The 20846-nt window shown below is 42.3% G+C and overlaps 2 protein-coding genes across 2 annotated transcripts; one reads left to right on the top strand and one right to left on the bottom strand.

Annotated features, from left to right (window-relative positions):
* Positions 1 to 1384: 1384 nt before the first annotated feature.
* Positions 1385 to 9859, top strand: gtpbp2a (GTP binding protein 2a). The gene is made up of 12 exons (XM_079168568.1): positions 1385 to 1794; positions 2856 to 2882; positions 3164 to 3348; positions 3516 to 3624; positions 3725 to 3922; positions 4200 to 4374; positions 6591 to 6810; positions 6929 to 7064; positions 7175 to 7233; positions 7329 to 7500; positions 7642 to 7806; positions 7971 to 9859. Exons 1-12 carry the CDS (start codon positions 1594 to 1596, stop codon positions 8151 to 8153), a joined length of 1830 nt encoding a protein of 609 aa, XP_079024694.1. The 5' UTR covers positions 1385 to 1593; the 3' UTR covers positions 8154 to 9859.
* Positions 9860 to 10400: 541 nt separating this feature from the next.
* Positions 10401 to 14439, bottom strand: polh (polymerase (DNA directed), eta). Its single transcript, XM_079169380.1, has 10 exons — positions 14226 to 14439; positions 13575 to 13709; positions 13192 to 13424; positions 12933 to 13111; positions 12742 to 12845; positions 12490 to 12609; positions 12218 to 12341; positions 11947 to 12012; positions 11626 to 11801; positions 10401 to 11533 (listed from the first exon to the last, which is right to left on the bottom strand). Exons 1-10 carry the CDS (start codon positions 14360 to 14362, stop codon positions 10588 to 10590), a joined length of 2220 nt encoding a protein of 739 aa, XP_079025506.1. The 5' UTR covers positions 14363 to 14439; the 3' UTR covers positions 10401 to 10587.
* Between the last annotated feature and the right edge of the window lie 6407 nt (positions 14440 to 20846).

Raw genomic sequence — 20846 nt, 5'->3', positions numbered from 1 at the left:
TACAGTCTCTTTGCAGGAACAAGCAGTCACAGTTCATGTGTTTGTCTTGAGCTCTGTAAAAAAGCAAGTCCATGTGTTGAAACAATGCATGTAGTTATTTCAATGGCTCTTTGAATAAGCTCCATATTTTTGGACAGACTTAAATGTCCTATGCAATAAGCAGAATAATAACTTTTAAGCTATGTAACTGGAAGTGCAACCTAAAGATCATAAAAGCAACTAATCTAAAATAAGTTTGGAAAATGTTGAGCTGCTTAGTTACTTAGTTATTTCTCTAAATTACATTCAACTATAATGCTCCTTTCATGTGATTGAGATGGAATATATTGGTGAAAAAAAATGTGTTTTAAATAGAAACATTGCAAAAAAACAAATAATCTCAGGCTTAAAGAGCTGAAAAAAGTCACTCTGCACAGGATGTGATGATGTTATACATACATATTATACAGTATGATACCACCATAACTCTATAAGTAATTACAACAACAGGAGCAAATGGAATGTAATGTAAGCTTGCTGGGACAATGGTTTCAGTTCAAATTTGCAAAACAAATTTGTTAAACAAATTTAACCAAACTCAGTCAAAGTTACATTATCAAATAGTCTACCCAAAAAGGAAATGGTTGTACAGACTGATCAAGTGATACTCAGGCAGCACCCAGTCAACTGGTGTGAAAAACTATGGTCAACATAGTCTTAACTTGTTCTAAATTAGTAAACGTTTGCATTGCAACCGTCCTCGCACTAATGCCAGTCAAAACCAAATACATGGGCTAATACTCCACTTTAATGCTGTATGATAGACATGATGATGATGATTGTTAAGAAGTATAATATCGTATGATGAGCTATAACCTAAACCACATTTGCGGAGAAATAGCCTCTAGCTTTGCTTAATAGAAGGTTAAAGCATTTCAGCCATCAAACAGTTCACACTGTAAACAATAAACCAGGTTTACTTATATTTAGACGTTTTCTGTGTAATGAGTTTTAGTGTATAGCTTCCACGTTGTAATTATAGGTTACAACTGAAGAAGTAAAGCCTCTGAATGCTAAGCAAAGTCACATTTTGTAATATCTCTAAATTGATTACACAATTTTATATTTTGTGACATCATCCTTTGTATGCAACCTTACGGAAGTCTAACGGAGTATAACGTGGCTATGTAATTATTTCCTTTTCGTCTGATGCAAAGCCTTGCAAAGCGGTGCTCGTGTGTGTGTGTTTGCTCTTAGAACATAGGTAGCTAAGCGGGCGGGGTTTAAACGTGTGCCAACCAGAAAACAAATGTAACCTCTCACTTGCGCTCTCCAGTTCAACAAATCAGGCGCACCCCTTGACATTCACGACTATGACGTGGCCACACTGTACACTCAGAACGACAGTCTCGGCCGGTGCTGTTATTGTTCTGTTTGAAGAGTTTTGGGGTCGGTCGGTGCTTTGTTTTTTACTTTGGGGACTGTAAGCTACCACTAGCAGGCTTATTTCACTCACCACCACCTACATGCCTGGGCTGAGGTTTACTTTAATAACATAGCATCATTTTGTATCCAGGTAGTGGTAGGCTAACAAGTTAGGTCCCAAAGTAGCCGATGGATGCGCGGGTTTCGGAGTTGTTTGGCTCCGGAAATGGACACGGCTCTGGATCTCAAGGTGTTGCGTCCAACGTCAAGCCGGGAAGTGGCTTTGGGGTAGCCCCCCAAAAAGCTTCTGTAAAGAACAAAAAGATAGCCAAGGCGCGATTCATTCGCAACTTGAAACCAAGCAATAACACCCCATATCTACCTCCAGAGGTAAGGCTGGAATTACGCGCTCAACTACCGCTAACGTTAGCGGAGTCAAGCTAATATCATGTACGAGCCATAACAATGTCTGCTAATGTAATAATGAGGGTGTGTGTGCGTGTGTGTGCATGTTGGGTCGAGCTGTGCTACTCTGACGCTTTGAACTCCATTGACACGTAACTTAGCTTGTCATACATAACGTTAAATGAGAAGGATATGATCGGTTAACATGGCAATTAACTTGAAATTGTGTCGCCCACATTAGTTTTACAGAAGTCATAATGTGTGTTTAGTTAAAGGCAGCTTGCTTTAGTAGGCTAGTATTTAGCTAGCTAGCAGAAGAGGAACAGCTGTGTTTGTAAATATCTAACAGGGGGCGGGTGTGTATATCTGGGCTAATGTTGTTGTTGTTATTATCGTCCTTGACGTCCAGCCAGCCAAGGACTTTTACATGGATTACTTTGATCACTTGTTTATCATGTTGGTAACTTAAAACTTCAACAGTTAACGTGACCCTTGTTTTTTTTTCAGAAAACGTGAAATAAAGAGTTGTGTTGACCTCAACCTAACTTAACGTGGAGCCAAATAAAAGCAGTTTAAGTTCTGAATCAACAATTTTAATATTAATTCAGATAATTGCGAACAGTTCAACCCCATGGTCATAAACCCTCCATGTTAACGGGACATGTCTCAACATATGCCATGCCTGTCGTTGTATGTTCACCTGATCCCCAGCATGTAACCAGCTCCATTGTTAGTTAACATGTGAGATACTGACTAGAGGACTATCGACTAGTTAACCTTAACTGTACATTGACATTTACACATGCTTTGTCTAATAACACATTAAGTAGCTGTGTACTAAGGCCAGCTAAGCAGTTAGTCTGTTTGTATAGCTCTCAGTGACCGTCTATTCACAGTATTGCACTGACCGCTCATTCAGTCAGATGGCTTCTCTTTGTGTCTTTGAGCAAATCAATAGCCTGTTGTCTCACTTCTCTACAGTCTGACAGCTGTTGTTCCTGTTCTGTCTCTGTCCGTCTCTCTTTGTTTCTCTCCCCATCTCTTAGGCTGAAGAGGGAAACATAGAGTACAAGGTAAGCAAATTAGCTGTGATGCAAGGGCCGTGCTAGTTCAAAAGATATATATATATATATATATATTTAAAATGGGCTAGTTGACTGATAACACTATAAACAAAACGGCTCATGGTTAGGTCAGCCTCTTCATGAACATTTGTACTATCTGGACAGCTGCCTCCCCTGATCATACAGCACCTATTTCAGATTTGTATTGCCCCAGCCCTACAGTGATCCTTTTGTAAAGCTTGTTATTTGCACTTGAATTATTAACGACTGATTAACTTTCCCATGTCTAGCTGAAGCTGGTGAACCCCACGCAATACCGCTTTGAGCACCTGGCCACGCAAATGAAATGGCGACTGCAGGAGGGTCGAGGCGAGGCTGTCTATCAAATCGGTGTGGAGGACAATGGAATGCTGGTGGGACTTTCAGAGGAAGATTTGAGGACATCACTGAGGACGCTCCATATGCTGGCAGAGAAGTAAGTCGGGATATCGAATACACTTTTTTTTTATTTGGACCTTTTTTATTGTTTAAATGTGGCATTAAAAAGAAAAAGCCATACTATAAACAACAAGGGATCATTTTGCAATTACAAAATAAAACGCCACACTTGACTTACATATTTGTGTTTCTTTTGTCTAACAGGGTTGGCGCCGACATCACTGTTCTCAGAGAAAGCGAGGTGGACTATGACGCGGATGTGTCTCGAAAGATTGCTGAAGTTCTCATTCGCAAAGTGCCGGATGACCAGCAGGTTGGTCGAGCTCCTGTTGAGGGCATGTTGTTCTTTGGTTGTTGATCTGTTCATATTTTTTTATCATGTCCCTGCTCATTCTTTTGTGTCTTTCCTGCAGTTCTTGGACCTGCGAGTAGCTGTACTGGGTAATGTGGACTCGGGCAAGTCCACTCTGTTGGGGGTCTTGACACAGGGCGAGCTGGACAATGGACGGGGAAGAACAAGACTCAACCTCTTCAGACACCTACACGAGATCCAGACTGGACGCACTTCAAGCATTAGCTTTGAGATCCTCGGCTTCAATACTAAAGGAGAGGTGAGAAAAGATCCAAAGTCGTAGAATAAATAATGTTTATATACTCTTACGTCATTTGTTCTAAATAGCAGCACAAGTTAAATTCATTACGTTATGGTTCTCACAGACTTTCCTTATAAAGATGATCAGACATTGGTAACAGTGGAACATAGGAAAAACAAGTTTCATACAATGTAATATTAATGTTGTGTATCAGCAAGTAATGTTAATGACTTTCAAATAAATAACTGAGGAGTTTAGACGATGACGCTCGAGATATTATTGCTTCTTTTCCCAGGTTGTGAATTACAGCGAGTCTCGGACAGCGGAGGAGATTTGTGAGAGGGCCTCTAAAATGATCACATTCATCGATCTGGCGGGTCACCACAAGTACCTTAAGACCACCATCTTTGGCCTCACCAGCTACTGCCCGGATTTCGCTATGCTGGTCGTCAGTGCAAATACTGGCATTGGTGAGTATTGATTGATTAATTTAAAAGTTTCAGCATCGTGGTATGTCAGTTGAAAATGTACTGGTGCCTGCCTGTGTGCACTTTATCCGGTCACTTTACTATTCAGATAAGACGAGCTGAAAGTGGATCTGTCACAGGGTCACGGGCTGGTAATAGACACTTGCAGGGCCAGTCTGACGGGGAGAGCTTATGTTTGTGTACACGTACAGCAGACGTGGCCAGCTGTGACTTTGTAAACGTGCTATCTGAGCTTATGTAACAGACCACCATTCCTACCACAGCGGCTTTACCCCCACTTCTTGTCCCTGCCTTCCACTACTCGGATATCTCAAATACCATCCACCCTAATGTCAGAGTCCTCTGACCCGCTGAATGTAACTCTGTGCTCCTCTCTCAGCGCGTGAACATTTTTTAACTTTCGAACCTTTTCCCTTTTTCTATAGCCGGTTAGTCTCAAGTCACCTGGAATCCCACAATGCTTTGCAAATCTATTTGCTTGTGTGGCATAGAAAATGATTGTGGGTCATTTTTGAGTCACGCCACCGTTAGTGTGTCTTTATCGCCACTTTGGCATTACATTATCATACATTTGTTTACAGTTTTACTTTTACTATTCTGGCCGTAATAGCAGGAAACTGTATGATTAAGCTTGTAAGATTTGGTAGAAAATAAGCTTGATGTCAGATGTGGCACTCAAACCCACGGCTCCACGGTACACTGCGACCTGAACATAGCGATCTACACCGCTCGGCCATCCTGACGTTTGTTCACGCAGTCACCTCTGTGATATGACTGATGTAGGGAAGGGCTTTGACAGGCATAGCAGGTTCGCCCAGATACCAGCATGTTGTTAAAGGCGTGTGACCCCCTGTAAATAATCTCTGGGCTTTTGTAAGCAATAGCCTTAGATAACATAGTGTTATTGAGAAATCTGAAGTTTTATTTTTGTAAATGGCAAGGAGACATGTAGATGAAACCTGAGCCTTGGACGCTGCACTCATTACTTATAACTCCAGCTCTTAGCGTGCTGGAGTACAGCTGCTGTTATTGTACGGCTGACAGTTTACAGGGTATTTTTAGGCCATTTTGAATATTCTGTCCGTGAATTTGCAAAAGGTTGTAAACAAAAGTAGTACTCACTCAGACCCGAGTCTTGTGTGACATTTATTTCGGAGACCGTTGTTTCATTCTAAACAAAGTTAACTAACAAATGTGATGCTGCCTACCTGCAGTAGTGGAATAACACCCTGTAGTTGCGTTGCTGTGTTTGTGTCGGTGTCTGTTCTTAAAAAGGGCATGCTGGGAGAAACGGGGTCAAGAATGAGGACCACCAATGAGACAGAACGGGAACACAGTGTCTGCAACCCAAGAGCAACCGCTTTAATTATGAAACAGGGTAATGGATCCGTGTAATGCTGAGGGCTCGTCTTAAGTTGTGTCTGTGACAAGCCAAAAAACCAAAGGGCGGCTAATCATCTCGTGTAATTCTGTGACGCTTCTCCACATATCTTGGCATCTCCATGAGGGACGATGGGCTTTCGTTTTTTTCCTTTGCACCTTAAAATAACACACAACTAGCAAAACAACCCGCTGCTCAGCTGATGAGGGCATTCGTGTGTTTTCTGTTTGTGTCAGCATGTGAATGTGTGTTACAGGTCAGTGCCCTTAAACTCCTTTTGCGGCCGATTTCAGACATATATATATCCGAAACCAAGAGATCATCAACTACCAATCACCACTGACAATCATGCATACATATATCGCTTTTTCTCACGCGTCAGCTTTGTTGACAAAGAAAGACAATCCACCAGACACGCCTCCAGGTCACTGCTGGGATTGTGAGAGATTACTGTGTTTAGAAAAGTTGCCTTTGACATTCTGGACATCCTATCTACTCTTTCCAATGGCATATCAATCACACTTCACGGTAGCTTCTACTTGGTCTTATCAGTGTGTTTACAGGCTCTCTTAACCCTCATACTGACAGTAGGCGCCGGCAGATAAGCGGTGTTATCTTTGGTCACTAGAGTCCTTTCCCTCAAGGATGTGGAACTCCTCCAAAGAAATGTTTGCTGAGGATGCTCAATACCTGGAATAAACATTGTGATTGTGCACTTGCATGTAAAAAGTACGTTTGATGACGTGAGGTGGTGCAGCGCGACCTGCACCCGAATGAGTAGATTCGATGTCATGAAACCCTCCTTCCCGTTTTCCAGCTGGAACGACACGGGAGCATCTCGGACTCGCCATGGCCCTGAAGGTGCCCATCTTCATCGTCATCAGCAAGGTGGACCTCTGCACGCGCGCCACAGTGGAGCGCACTGTGCGGCAGTTGGAGCGTGTCCTAAAGCAGCCGGGCTGTAACAAGGTACCCATGGTGGTTAGCAGCACAGACGACGCCGTCACAGCAGCGCAGCAGTTCGCCCAGTCACCCACGTATGGAACAACTACATATAAACATAATTCAATGTGAATCGTTGAATATGTTGTACCTGTGCGTATAAGATAGAGGCTAGCCAATGTTGTCCTGACATGCTTGTGCTCTCCATGGCAGCGTCACTCCCATCTTCACCTTGTCCAGTGTGTCTGGTGAGAGTCTAGACTTGCTCAAGGTCTTCTTCAACATCATCCCTCCCCTCAGCAACAGCAAGCAGCAGGAGGAGCTCATGCAACAGCTCACTGAGTTTCAGGTACGTCTGCAAGCATGGGATCAGCCGTCTCATACACACTCTTTAAGATGCACTGTGAATACACACACACATGGTTTTGATGTGATTGACATCGGTGTGCATCATTACAGGTGGATGAGATCTACACAGTGCCAGAGGTGGGGACTGTGGTGGGAGGTACTCTGTACAGGTCAGTGTATGAATTGCTTACTTCGTGTATTTTTTTTACTTGCTTTTTGTTTGGCACGGACTCTCTCTGACCCACGGTTTTCTTTGAATGTGCAGTGGTATTTGCCGTGAGGGGGATGATCTTGTAGTCGGGCCCACAGACTCGGGGCAATTCCACAAGCTGACCATCGGGAGCATCCAAAGGAACCGCTCGGCATGCAGGGTACTCAGGGCCGGCCAGGCTGCCACGCTCGCCCTGGGAAACTTTGACCGCTCACTACTACGCAAGGTCAGACATGTTTGTTTGTTCGTTCGTGGCAAATGTGGCTAACTCTTTCCTTTTCCTAATACTGTCTCAGTATTTAGAGGCAGTGTGTGTGTTTTTTTTGGTATTTTGTGTGTACGATGTTGATGTATTTTCCACTCATAGGGCATGGTGATGGTGAGTCCGGAGATGGATCCTACCATCTGCTGGATGTTTGAGGCTGAGATTGTGCTGCTCTTCCACGCCAAGACCTTCCACAAGGGCTTCCAGGTTACCGTGCACATTGGCAATGTGAGACAGACCGCCACTGTGGAAGCTGTATACGGCACGGTTAGTCTATCCACTGAGCCACAACTGTTCCTGTCTGAAGGATGTCCTCTACATCCAAAACCGTGGCTTATTATATATCCCAATGTGTATTCAGCAGATTAAGTCGGACATTTGGTTTATTCTTAATGCTGTCATTTTTCTTACGATGCATCCCTGAACCACAGGAGGAGCTGAGGACGGGGGAGAAAGCAGTGGTTCTCTTCAAGTTCATCAAGCACCCAGAATACCTGAAGGTGGGAGCTAAGGTGCTCTTCAGAGAGGGCGTGACTAAAGGTATCGGCCACGTCACCAAGTTGCAGCCCATCGCCCAGTACCGGCTATCCCAAAGCGAATACGACGACGCCTAAAGTTTCTTGCAGAAAAACAACAGAAAACACCGTCCCGCCCCAAAACCAGGTGCTTTATAGACCTCCTGCTTTCTGCGAAGGCCACTCTGTCCTGTTTCCTGGCACAGAAGATTGATGTTTTATCACACTTTTCCAAAGCCTTATTGTCACCATCCTCCTCATTCATCCCTACAGCCTTTTTAAAATGACTTATATTACTTATAATACTTGTATCGCGGTCTAAAGAGTGTCGCTTTTTACGGCACTAATAAGAGGAAGCCCCTCAGCCACCTCTATAACACATTCACTGAGCAACATCGACCAAAGTGATATCGAGTGTGAAGAACACACTTGCAAGTGGTAACTAGGAAATTGCTTGCACACGGCTACGTTGAAGTGCTGCTTACAGTTCACACCTAAACACACTCCTAACACACACTTTGAAAAAGATGCACGCACACACTCGATGTCACAGCATCTTGTCTGAGTGACCATTGACCAGCATAGTGCCTAACTGGTAAGGATAAGCCTCGCTGTATTTTAATACGCTACCCTTTTCTCAGTAACCACAAATGAATTATGTGACATAATAGTTAGTTGTGGTTCTCAGACACAGCTCGTCGGTTGTGTATATGCTGAACCACCTCGCTTCAAGCTATTATATAGCTGACAGGCGCACTTTATGAACGTAAAGGAGAGTATTGCGATGTATGCAAAGTTATAACTTGACCCAGTTTCTCACGTGGTCTTACGTCATGTCACAAATGTTTTTTTTTAATTCACGAATAATGCCTCACGATAGTGCAGTGAGAAGGTAATGATCTCGCTGCCTGTCTTCTCAAGTGCTTTAGTTGCTCAGGTCACTTTAGATATCGTGGTAGACGGCATTCCTCCCTCACAGAGCTACTCCAGCGCAGCTTTCTGTTGCTGACTTTGGGAGTGAAGGAGGTTTGAGGTATAAAAAAAAAAAGAAGGCAATGGTGTTCCTCCCAAAGAGATGTTTGATTATATAGTATGTGAAGCCGCTTACTGATGCAGCTTTCTTTTAAAGAAACTATGTTTGAGGAAGTTTGCTGTCGCTTAAGTTACTGATGTCACTAAATGTGATGGGGTTTTAACTCGGTGCCTAATGGAACTACCGTCTGAGTAGCCGACCGTTATACCCCAAAGTTTTACAACTTACGTTGCTGGGTGCTATTCCTCGAAACCGCTTTTGATATTTAGAAGACAAATTTGAAAATGAATGTTAATTGCTACTCTGTGTTCCTGTCTTATTATATATAGCCTGTTGATATGACTGATACATCATTTGTTGTCCCACCAACATCAGTGAGAGGACAACTCAAATGTGCGGCATGTTTTGTTGCCCCCGTGTTGTTGTTGTGCACATCTTGTGTGCACTCAGAAGAAAACTAAGAACGCATTTCAACCAAAACTTTTACAGCCTTGATGAAGAGTAGCAGGTGTTAGGTTGTAGTTTTTTTTGCATCTGAGAAGTATTTTATCGACTTTGTAGTTCCAGATTTTACAATTTATTCAAACATGTTTTTCACTGTTCTCACGTTCCTCTTAATGACACCAACACACATTTTTGAAGTCACGTTTGAGACCGTTTCTTTTTAAAAAGTGTAATATTTTGATCGTTATTTGGGTGAAATGCAATCTTTATGTACAGATCTAATTTGTGTATCATGTTGTACATGAATTAAAGTTTTATTTTATCTTTAGCAGGTGTTGTGTTGTCTTTTAAAAGATTGCTCAAGGTTTTCAACCATGTCATCACACACCCAGCGTTTGGTCTGCTGGCTCAGATGTCACAAAGCCGTGACTCACTACACACAATTCAGTTGGGTGTTAGTTCATTTTCTACATACTGTTCTTCCAAATCAGTTCCCCAGCTGATGCAAGACCATGTAATTACAATTTCTCCATTCAGAACAATGGTTTCACCATGGTAGCGGATGAAACAGGATCAACTTGTGATGGTGCAATTACTCTCATCCTGCTAGCAATCATGTATTTCATGTGTTTTTTTTAAATAAATACTCTTGTCTTACGAGAGACAAACGTTTTCTGTAACTCTTGAGAGAAGAAAACTTGATATTAACTCTCAAGTGAGGATTCCTGCTCTATATTCAACGTATTAGTGGCATCTGCTGGCACATTAAAATACTACAACATAATGTAAAAAAGTATCTTTAATAGACGCTGGTTTGCAAAAGCATTCCTTCAAAAGTACTGCCATTCCCTTTATAATAAGGAGGTTATTTGACACACAGTGCATAAATATACACACACTGTATTTTGTACACATTTCTATAAAGCACAGTAAGATTGATCATTTAAAACACACCCTGTTACAAAACGTCTCTCCATTCCTTCACCAACACATTAACTTTGTGATATACTACTATATGCATTATCAGTAGACCGTATTTTATTCTACAGCACACCTTCAGTTCCTCTTAAAAAAAGAATCCAGAGTGCCCGTGCTTCCACCTTGGGAGCGATGCCTTTTCGGTTGAGACCCTGACTGGCCTCTGGATTTTGTCTTTCCGCGTGACGACTGGGCGCTGAGAGGAGTTAGAGAAACATTGGAAGAAGAAGAAGAAACAGTGGAGGAAGAGGAGGAGATGGGTGCTGTACCTGTGGATGAAGAGAGTGAGTTCTGGAGGTCCAGGGCAAAGTGATAGTCATTGTGTTCAGGCATCTCCCAGACGAACACTTCCTGGCCACAGCGTTCACAGTTCAACAGGTCTTCTCTGGCCACACTAGAAGGATGGCGATGTATTTCTGGATCAATGCCCAGGTCGTCCCTTAACTCTTCACATAGTGACTGCTGAGATGGGCTACATTTGGCCTGTAGCCCCGACACAGCAGCAACAGTGTCTTCTATCTCGTCAGGCTCATGTCCTACTTCAGGCTTGTTTAATGTTGAGGCCTGTGAGCTTCTTTCAATACTCTTCTCGTGGAAGAAAGAGGAAATGCCAGGATGGGAGCTGGCTGTAGCACTTTTAGAGTGAGAAATCCGTGTAAGTGAAGAAGAAGCGGGGCAATTGGTCTCTGCCTCCAACTGTCTATCGGTAATAGAGGTTTTCTGAGAGGAGGAAGACGGGGGAATCCCCGTGGAGCCAATAGCGTAGTCCTCCTCGTCTCCATCTTTTGTAACCTTCCGTCTTTGTTTCTCAGCTGCCTTTTGAAAGAAGGACTGGATGGTGCCAGGCCGTTTGCACGCGGAGTCATTTTTCAGCTCAGAGCGTGGCTGGGTGGAGGGCTGAGTGGTGGAGAAAAGACTCTGGGTTGAAGTGACATCACCGGAAAGAAAGCCAACAATGCCCCCTGCTGACGGAGCGTCGCTGAATTTGCTGGCTGAAAGGTGCAGCAGGGTGAGGGGTGGAGTCCTGGGGACGTGAAGCAAGACGGAGTATAATCAGTCACACGGCCTTCCTGACCTGACTTTAACATATGTCAGTCTTATTACACTCTTAATTACCATGCTGCCTGGTGGTTTCCCGCTGTGTTGAGACTCTTGATAATGGCGAAGCTGTCGTCGGACAGTTTGGTCGCTTCGTAGCGCACCAAAGCACAACAGCGAGAGAAGCCGCTCGCCGGCCTCTTGTCCCCAATCTGACGGACACCAACCGTCAACAACTTCGCCACTCGACCGTTCTGTAGGATGAGGAGGAATGATGGGCACTGATGTGAAACAGTTATGTGTGCGGTAAATAACATCAACGGGGAATCCAGTTGAGGAAATAGCTCGTGCTGTTGTAATAAGGGAAAGTAATATATTGCTCAACGGCAAGTAGCTCACCACTTCTCTGTCCTTGGTTAGCCTCTCCTCCAGCTCAAGGGCCAGTTGATGAAGCCAATACTGAACCTACACAGAGGTTACGAAAGCAAATCATGAAAAGAGAATTCTGTAGAAGATTGCATATGTGTTAACAATATTACAAGAACGTGTCTAATGCCATCTTCCTTACACGTCTAGATGGAGAAAAGTTCTTTCAAAGTTTCATCACTTCCTGTCAAGACTTTTTCTTTTACATTTACTTCCTGTTTTAACACAGACTGATGGTCTGCACCTGCTCTTTTGTAGCCAGCGATGTCTTCCCGGGGAAGTTCTTACTGCAGCCGATGGACTTGGGAAGCTGTCTGGGTTTCACTGCTTCAAATTCAATCCCCCGACACAAGTCATACAGCCACTGGCTGAAAGCAGAGAGGTCCAACGGTAGATGTGGTTGGTTATCAAGAGTAAATAAGACGTAATGAATGCTAATACTAAGCAAGCCTGTTGTTCACCACGTGTCATCTTATGACACTGGACTTTTAAAAAGGAATGCCTGGCTTGTCTTACCCCGTCTTGTCTCCAAAGTGCTGACCCAGTTGAGCGTGAGAGAAGCGAGTCACATCTCCCATGTTCTCTATTCCCAGAGTTTCTGTAATGGAGGCACCCAGCTTACCCCCCAGGTTACGGCTGCACAGGTGATACGAGCAAAACAAGTGAGCAGTGTTGTTAGTCAACTTTTGTTTTACACTTCTGTGTTCGAATACGAGTGTAATTTGTGATTGGTAAATTCTTCATGGCAGAGAAGTACTTTGATCTCACATCTTGCTGACGGGTAGAGAGTTGAAAAGTTCCGTCACCGAGTCCAAAGGCAGAACGGTTTGTCGGTTAGGTTTGTTCAGACCACACGCCAATTTGGACAACACCTGAAAGAAGTGGGCGGTGAACTATGACCATTACTACTCTTCAAAGTATCACACCGGCATTATGTCGGAATAAAACTCTTTTCCTACCTTATTGTGCGATATCCCTGCTGAACAGCTGTAACCCGTGTCTTTTTCCACGGCTGCCCTCATTTCCTCGATGATGAGTGCCCCCACAGTCAGCTGCACTTCTGCGGGGCTCTGTTCCCCGAATAGAGGGGCCGGTAAGGATCCCAGCCACTGCTGGAGACCCCTGGACCTCAGCTCCTCTGGGGACAAACATGTTGATCTTTAAGGGGGATACATCCTACCAGAGTTTTTGAGGATTATACGTTTGATTACAGCCTACCTTTATCCAAGGCAGCGTCCTCTGCAGATGCTTCATGTACAGGTGAAGTTTGTGGGTACCCCTGGATGTAGGTCGCCCTCAGCAGGCGAGGCTCAATTTGTGTGTCCGTCATGTTTTTCAGCCGCTGCAGGACCGCAGCAGTCAGATCCATGTAGGCCTCATCGATGCTGGCTCTCTCAATCACGGCGAAGCGAGACATCACCTCAATCACCTCCACACTCGCCTCCCTATAACTACACAGGGGTGAGTCGGTTACGTACTTTACTGGTCACAGGATCGGTGGAGGTATTGAACTATTCATATTAAAAAAATGATTGTTTTATGGCACAATCCCAACTGTGGATAGGTCTCTAGAGGATGTGCAGTAGATCATCCACACTTACTGCGTCAGGTCTGCCTTGCCATGAGACTCACGCACTCGTGCCACCTGGAGATCTGGGCAAAGTTTCTTCGCATCGTCCACCCACATGTTCCTGGTGACACCATGGGCCCTGGCCTCGTAGCTCACAGCTATGATACTGACAAAGGATGATATTAAGTTGAGAACCGCATGTTAACAAGCCGTGAGTGAGTTAATAGTACGTTCGAGGTGATTATCTGCGGGAGATGAAGGCGGATGAGTTGGCAACACATTAGACAGTAATCTAAATGATCCATGCAACTGAACGGGCACATTCTCATGCTGTCCAATCACAGTCATTGGTCAGATGTCAGCGGACGGCCTGAGAATGCTCAAGGATCATCTCGCTCTCCTCTCAGTTCCACACATAGGTCACGTGATGACAACTGAGCAAACTCCATCTGCTGGAGGAAGATTTTAAAGATAACTGAAAAAGGCAGCGGGTGGAACTTGAGTTTCTAAGTGAAAGAATGGACTTACACAAGTCTGGTCATTCTAGTGAGTTATGTCCTGTCATTTATCTCATCCTGCAGCTCTTACTGTAAGTATTAAATTCTGACCCCCCCCCCCCCCATCCCTTCATAGTTCAGTTGCATTGATCATGAAAATAAATGTCTCTGTGTCAGAAACTCACCTGCCTCCTTTCCACGTCTTGTACTGGGCCACCACACAGGGAGTGTTCCTCAGAGCTGGGTTGAGTTTCTGTTCCACCTGGACGTAAAAGCAGTCCATGTCTACTAGCGCCACCACTCTCTCCTTCCCGTACTCCATCACTGAATTAAATGTACTCCCGCTGGCTGGTGATGCTGTCACCGCGCAGGTCTCACCAGCTCACCAGAGTTAAACCGTGCGCCGAGATACCTTTCTGTCGCTTAGTATTTCGCGCTGTGATGTGAAGTTACATAATTACGTCATCAAAAGTCGACGAAGGCAGCATAACCGTCTGCAGGTTGGCCACGCCCTTTGAACAGAGCGATTGTCCAATGAGAGCTAGCAAATTGTTGGCACGCGGGCGGGGGGGCCTGTCGAGCCTTGAATTTGTCAACATGCCGAAGATGTGAGCTTGGGGCTCAAGTCAGAGCCGTTCAAAAACACACATGCACAAAAAGCAAAAGGAACTTAATAACCTAGCATACCATTACTTCTAAGGTTAGTTAGCTAAATACAATATTTTGTTACCACCGTTTTTGAGGCAGTCCTGGGTGCTACTATCCCTGTAGGATAAAGCAGCAGCTCAAGTTTGCACGTCATTTTGTGGGTCTTTCAGCTTTTGAGGTTCCATGTCTCAAGAAAACGAACTAAAAAGTAGTTGCTGGTTCACACAGAGGCTTCAGTATTATGGGGGTCTTGGGATACTCCCTCAGGAAATGTTGAGCTTCAAACACTTCAGTTCCTGTATTCTGATGAATCTTTTGTTGTTGCACCAATTCACGGTGGAAATGTATTTGTTTATGTAAAGGAAAACACATAATACAGGTGCCCGATAACAATTCAAAATAGAAAAATATAATACAGTAAGGCTCTCAGGCATTTTGTATTGCTTTCAAATGTATTCTCCTGTAGATCAACTTTTCTCATTTAATGTTATCCCTGCTGAGTCACATATGTGTGCATGATTTTTTCTTCCCTCCTCTTTTATGTCTTTTGTTTGGAGAAGTACCCTCTGTAAATGTGTAGATGAGTCTCTCCCCCATATTCAAATATGAAAGACAAACAAATGTGACCAATAGATTGTTAGCAGGAGGAAACTTTAGAAATGAGGAAGCAGCAGAGTTCAAATTAACCACCGTAGTACTGAAAGTGCTCTTTCACTCAAGAGATAGATGCAGGCATGATTTTTCCATTTGTTTCTCACCTAATACTCGCTGGAGTCATGGGTAAGTGCTAAGCTGTATTTAGAACTCTATGCACATCATAGTCTGGTTTATAATTTATAGAATATTGTTGCTACCCATATATTGCTGTTTGAGTATTACATTTTAATTGACAACAAGTCACTAATATGTCATTAATATTGTGTTTTCATAAAAAACATTTAAGTAATGATACTAACTTGTAACAGATGTGTTATGTAGCTGTCACTGGCTAACCTCTAACTGATGGTCATTAAAAAATGCATTTGATCCTACCACTGTAAAATAATAGTTTGGTGTTGTTTTGTCAGGAATTCACAGTCAAATTGTGACAGTGAGGGAAGTGTCAGTCAAGGCCGGAGGCTCCATCTCCATCCCATGTCTCTATGAGCTGAGCTACAAAAAACATGTGAAATACTTGTGTAAAGGACGGTTTTTTTCCTTCTGCTCTGAAAAAGTTATTACAACAAACCAACCAAACATAAGTTCAGGAAGGTTTTCAATCTCTGATGACACAAACAAAGGAATCTTTACTGTGACTATCAATGAGCTGACGGATGAGGACACTTATTACTGGTGTGCTGTGAAGAATAAAATGGCGGGTGTCAAAATACGTTTTCAGCTGTCAGTCACCACCACAGGTAAAATCCATTGACTGTTAAAGCAGTTGAAATCCTTTCTGTGAACTACTTTGGGTTTATGAAAAAATAAAAATAAAAAGATCAATTCGAGATTCTCACGTCTCAGATAACAAAATGAGACTCTGCCTCATTTTGTATTGTACTTTTTTCAAGGTATGCCAAGTCTATATGTGGACCAACAGGAAATCAGTGCATTTGATAGAGGAAGTGTGACTGTCAGATGCCACTCTGAATATACAGAAGGAGCACAGTGGTGCAGGCTGAACAGGTCATGTGTGACAGGCCCGACTGGATCAATTGATGGAACAGCAGTGACCATCAATTCAATGTCCCAAATGTTTTCACTGTGACTATGAGTAAACTGAGCACAGAGAGCAGCGGCTGGTATCAGTGTGTTGAGGGAGACTTACAGATGCCAGTGCATGTAACTGTTCACGAGTTACCCTCAACTACTTCAACTACAATCAGCCCCACAACAGCAAGTGAGCTATTAATCATTCTCTATTTTCATAAATTAGCGACCTGTTATAAAAAGCTAAAGTTAGTAACATGACACAACATAGGTAACAAATATCAAATGCTGAAATAATAACAACAATGACTTTACAGGACCGTCTCCATCCACTACCCAGCATTCCTTTCTGCGTACGAGTGCAGCTCATCCCACAAACTCCACCATAAATGGGACAGGTGGAGAGAGCCTCCAAGAACACAAGAGGTCTGGACATCTTTATTTGACTTTGAACAGTTTAACAACTGATATGATATTTACTGTACAATCTCCTCGAAACACATAATTGCACCACAGCGTGGAAGTTCATTTTTTTGTTGTTAGTTAAACCTATGATAGAAACATGTATGCATTGGCCAATTTCAGACAATGTTACCGCGTTTATTTAGTTAAATGTATATCTGATCTGCATTTCTCTTCTAGTTCTACTACGGTTACGATTCTCACCACCACCCTCGTCTTACTGCTGTTGGTTGTTCCCGCTGCCTTTTTTGGATGGAGGATGATGATGAAGAGACGTAGTAAGTCTGTTGTAATCATGCTGAAAGCAATTAATGAATACAATATCAGTTATTTCATTTTTTTTTAAAATGTATGTATTTTAGATAACAACAAGCCTGATGGGTCTGACATCACAGCGGTAAGATAGAGCCATGTTTGTTATTATTACTAAGGTAATACATATATGGTCATCTTCCACACTGTCATATTTCCTCTTTGCCATGCAAATTAAACATTTTACTGTATGTCCAAATTTGGACTGATCATACAACACATTAACAGCAGAGCATGACCAATCAAGTATGTAATATACAATATGCACATTGAGTGTGAGTTGTCTATAAATTAATAGATCTACATCAGCATGGCACATGGTAATATACTGCACTATTTAAACCAAAAGATAACCCATCCAGTTACACAATGGATCTATTACATAACCCTCACCCTCATTTTCAGCTCAAAACAGCAAAAATGGAAAACCTGGCAAAAATATTATCTTGATATTTGACAATGTATTTTTATTACCAGAACAATAATTTAGACTCAGCAGTATTGTAATAATACTTCTTTGGAAGTTTGCTGAGAACCAATGTGGCTTGAGAGGTGAAACCTAGTACCAAGATTGTTCAACATTGTTTAGATAGATTTTATTGAGTTACTAAAACTAACTGCACAACTGTACTCCAAAACTTGACAGTCACGCACTATGTAAAGTAGGAAAGCAATGTGTGAAAACCAACTGTGAACTATTGAACCCATAGTGGAAATAACATGTACTCGATATGAATACTCTACACATGAGCAAAATCTCCAGAGAAATATGATTAGGTTTACTTTCATTTAAACGGGGTTTGGAAGGGATTAATGGCAGTCCTGTTGTTTACTCAGTTTTCAACACGACACAGGCATATACTCCAGAAGAGCAAACCTCTGACATGCAAATCTTCCAGGTAAATTCAAATGAACCAGACAATGGTGCTGTTAGACAGGAGAAAGCAAATATTTGTATCATAACATAATATGCGATGGGATTAGTGTCATGTTTGAAATTCATCCCTCACAGGGCTCACAAATTGGGAGTGATCCTGATGTGCACTACGCCACCATTGGTCATACTCAACATGCAGCAGCCCAGCAGCAGGTAAACCAGACGAGAACTTCTTATTTTGTTTAACACATTATTTAATGAGAGCGGCACCTGAAAACACATCTGACTACATTTGTGTCTTCCTCCTGAAGTTGTATAACTCTGACTGCAAATCTCCTCCAGCAGACAAATGTTCCCGAAGAGAGTGTGACATACAGTACCATTGTAATAAAGGACAGCGTGGGACAAATGGTATGTGATTCATTTCAATGGATTTTGATAACTCAAATGTGTTACTATTGTGGTTATGATTAGTCAATAATTATTCAGCGTTTTCTTCTATTTGCTTGTTTTCTCTCCTTAGATTGAACCAGTAGATGGAAGTGTGATCTACAGCACACTTCACACGAAAACAGAATAAGTGCCAATTATCAGAAAGGATGGGAGGACATTAATCCTGCAAGCATGGCAACGCTGATGAAGTAATTCTGATGTGCACTTCATTAGGTGTATATCTTTCAACTTTTTGGATGAATCAATCAACCCACATTGAGTAAGAGCGGAAGTTTGAATGTTGACCAGAAGCAGATCCGACGCCACTTAAAATGACCGAATTAAGGAAGTGACATTGTGAGTGAAATGGTTTAACTCACTCCATTATCTCTTGGTCCAACTTCTCCAACCATGAGTTGACATCTTGACATTGAATAGTATCATGATCCAGAGAGAACCTGAAAGACACTGTTCACCCCAAAATAAAAATTAAAAAAACACACATTCCTCTTACCTCTCGTGCTATTTATGAATCTAGATTGTTTTGGTGTGAGTTGTGTTGGTGATATCCGCCATAGAAATGTCTGCCTTCTCTCGAGTATAATGGAACTAGATGGCACTCTGCTTGTGGTGCTCAAATTGCCCAAAAACACATTGGAAAAACTCAGCAGCACTGACTCTTTCCAGAAATAATGAAGTGGGGTGAACTGTCCCTTTTATTCATTTTCATCCCCAATCCTCCTCCACACACTGGCTTCAATGAGATCCTCTCGACATACTTCTACAATATCTGATTATCTCATTTTATCAATATTCTCCAGTACATCTAGGGTTCGATTCAGTGGGATAACTTCGGGGTGTAGTGTAATATTGGGCATAATTAAGAAACGGCAGACTCAAAGAAATGAAAATAAACAATGTGATAAGTCTTACTCTTCATTATTGTTGCAAATAAAAACTGAAAATTCTAAAATATAAATTCGTAATATTATTTTTAACTCAAGTATTTTATTGTTGTTTGTTTTTACTTGTTATTTTGTTTCATTAATGGAAACCACTTGAATCCAAATAAGCGTAACTTCGGGAAGAGGAAGAGGAAGAGAGATTTTAACAGTTGAAAAATCAGGAAGTATAAAATGAGTCTGTCAGTGCATCAGTCCATGATGTTTTTTGTCTGACTCTGCTCACTCACCGACATGGATGTTCCTCTCAGAGTTCTTCTCATCATCACCGGACTCACAGGTCAGTCACAAGGGTAACTGTATTTGTATATGTTAAGTCATGTTTGAGCTGTTTATGTCAGATTATGATGGAATGAGTAATTAAATACACTCTGTCATTCTTCAAATGTCACACAGAAGAGTAATACTAAGATGTGTCTCAATGTAATGTTATTTGGAGACAATTGGGTATAAGACACATTATTTTTGCTATATATGCAGTAAAAGGCTGTATCTGTTCTTGTTGCAGGAATTCACAGCATAACTACAGTCAGTAAAGTGTCAGTGAAGGCTGGAGGTTCAATCTCCATCCCATGTCTCTATGACTCACGATATGTAAACCATGTGAAATACTTGTGTAAAGGACGCGCTTGGATCTCCTGCAAGTATGCAGTTAAAACAAACCAAAGAAATTCAAGAAAGTTTTCAATCGCTGATGACAAAACCCAAAGAATCTTCACTGTGACTGTAAATGATCTGACGTATGAAGACACTGATTACTGGTGTATTGTGGAGATTGATGGAGGGTCAGATGTCGGACAGTATTTTCAGCTGTCAGTCACCAGAGGTAAGAGTCCTTAAAATCTTTTCAGCACATTTCCATTTCTTTACACTAACACTTTAGAAGAAAACAAATAAGCAGTGTCTCATTGTTTGCTTTGGAGACTGATTGTTATGAGGCTACCCACAATTTTCTATCGATTTCCCTGAAGGTGCACCCAGTCTCACTGTGGATCATCAGGAGATTACAGGATTTAAAGGACACCAAATAACCATCAAATGCTACTATAGTAACCCTGGAGAAATGCAGTGGTGCAGGCTGGGCAGCTCTTGTGTGACAACTAGATATTCTGGATCAATCGATGGAACAAGAGTTACCATGAATGCAAGTGTCCCCAATGTTTTCACTGTGACTATGAGTGGACTAAAGATAGAGAGCAGCGGCTGGTATCAGTGTGTTAACGGAGACTTACAGATGCCTGTGCATGTAACTGTTACTGAGCAATCTACCACACGTAAGTACTACAATTATAAAAGTAAAACATATATGTTTTAAATGTTTTTGTCCAGTCATTTGTAAATCATTTGATTAAACATAGAAGAGATATAATGAATACATATTGTCATTTTACTCATTATGGTCTTGTTTTGGGTTATAGCCACTG

The sequence above is a fragment of the Pholis gunnellus genome (assembly GCF_910591455.1).
Source record: "Pholis gunnellus genome assembly, chromosome: 11".
NCBI lineage: Eukaryota > Metazoa > Chordata > Actinopteri > Perciformes > Pholidae > Pholis > Pholis gunnellus.
Note: the sequence above shows the minus strand (reverse complement) of the source record. Positions and strands in the feature narration are given on the sequence as shown.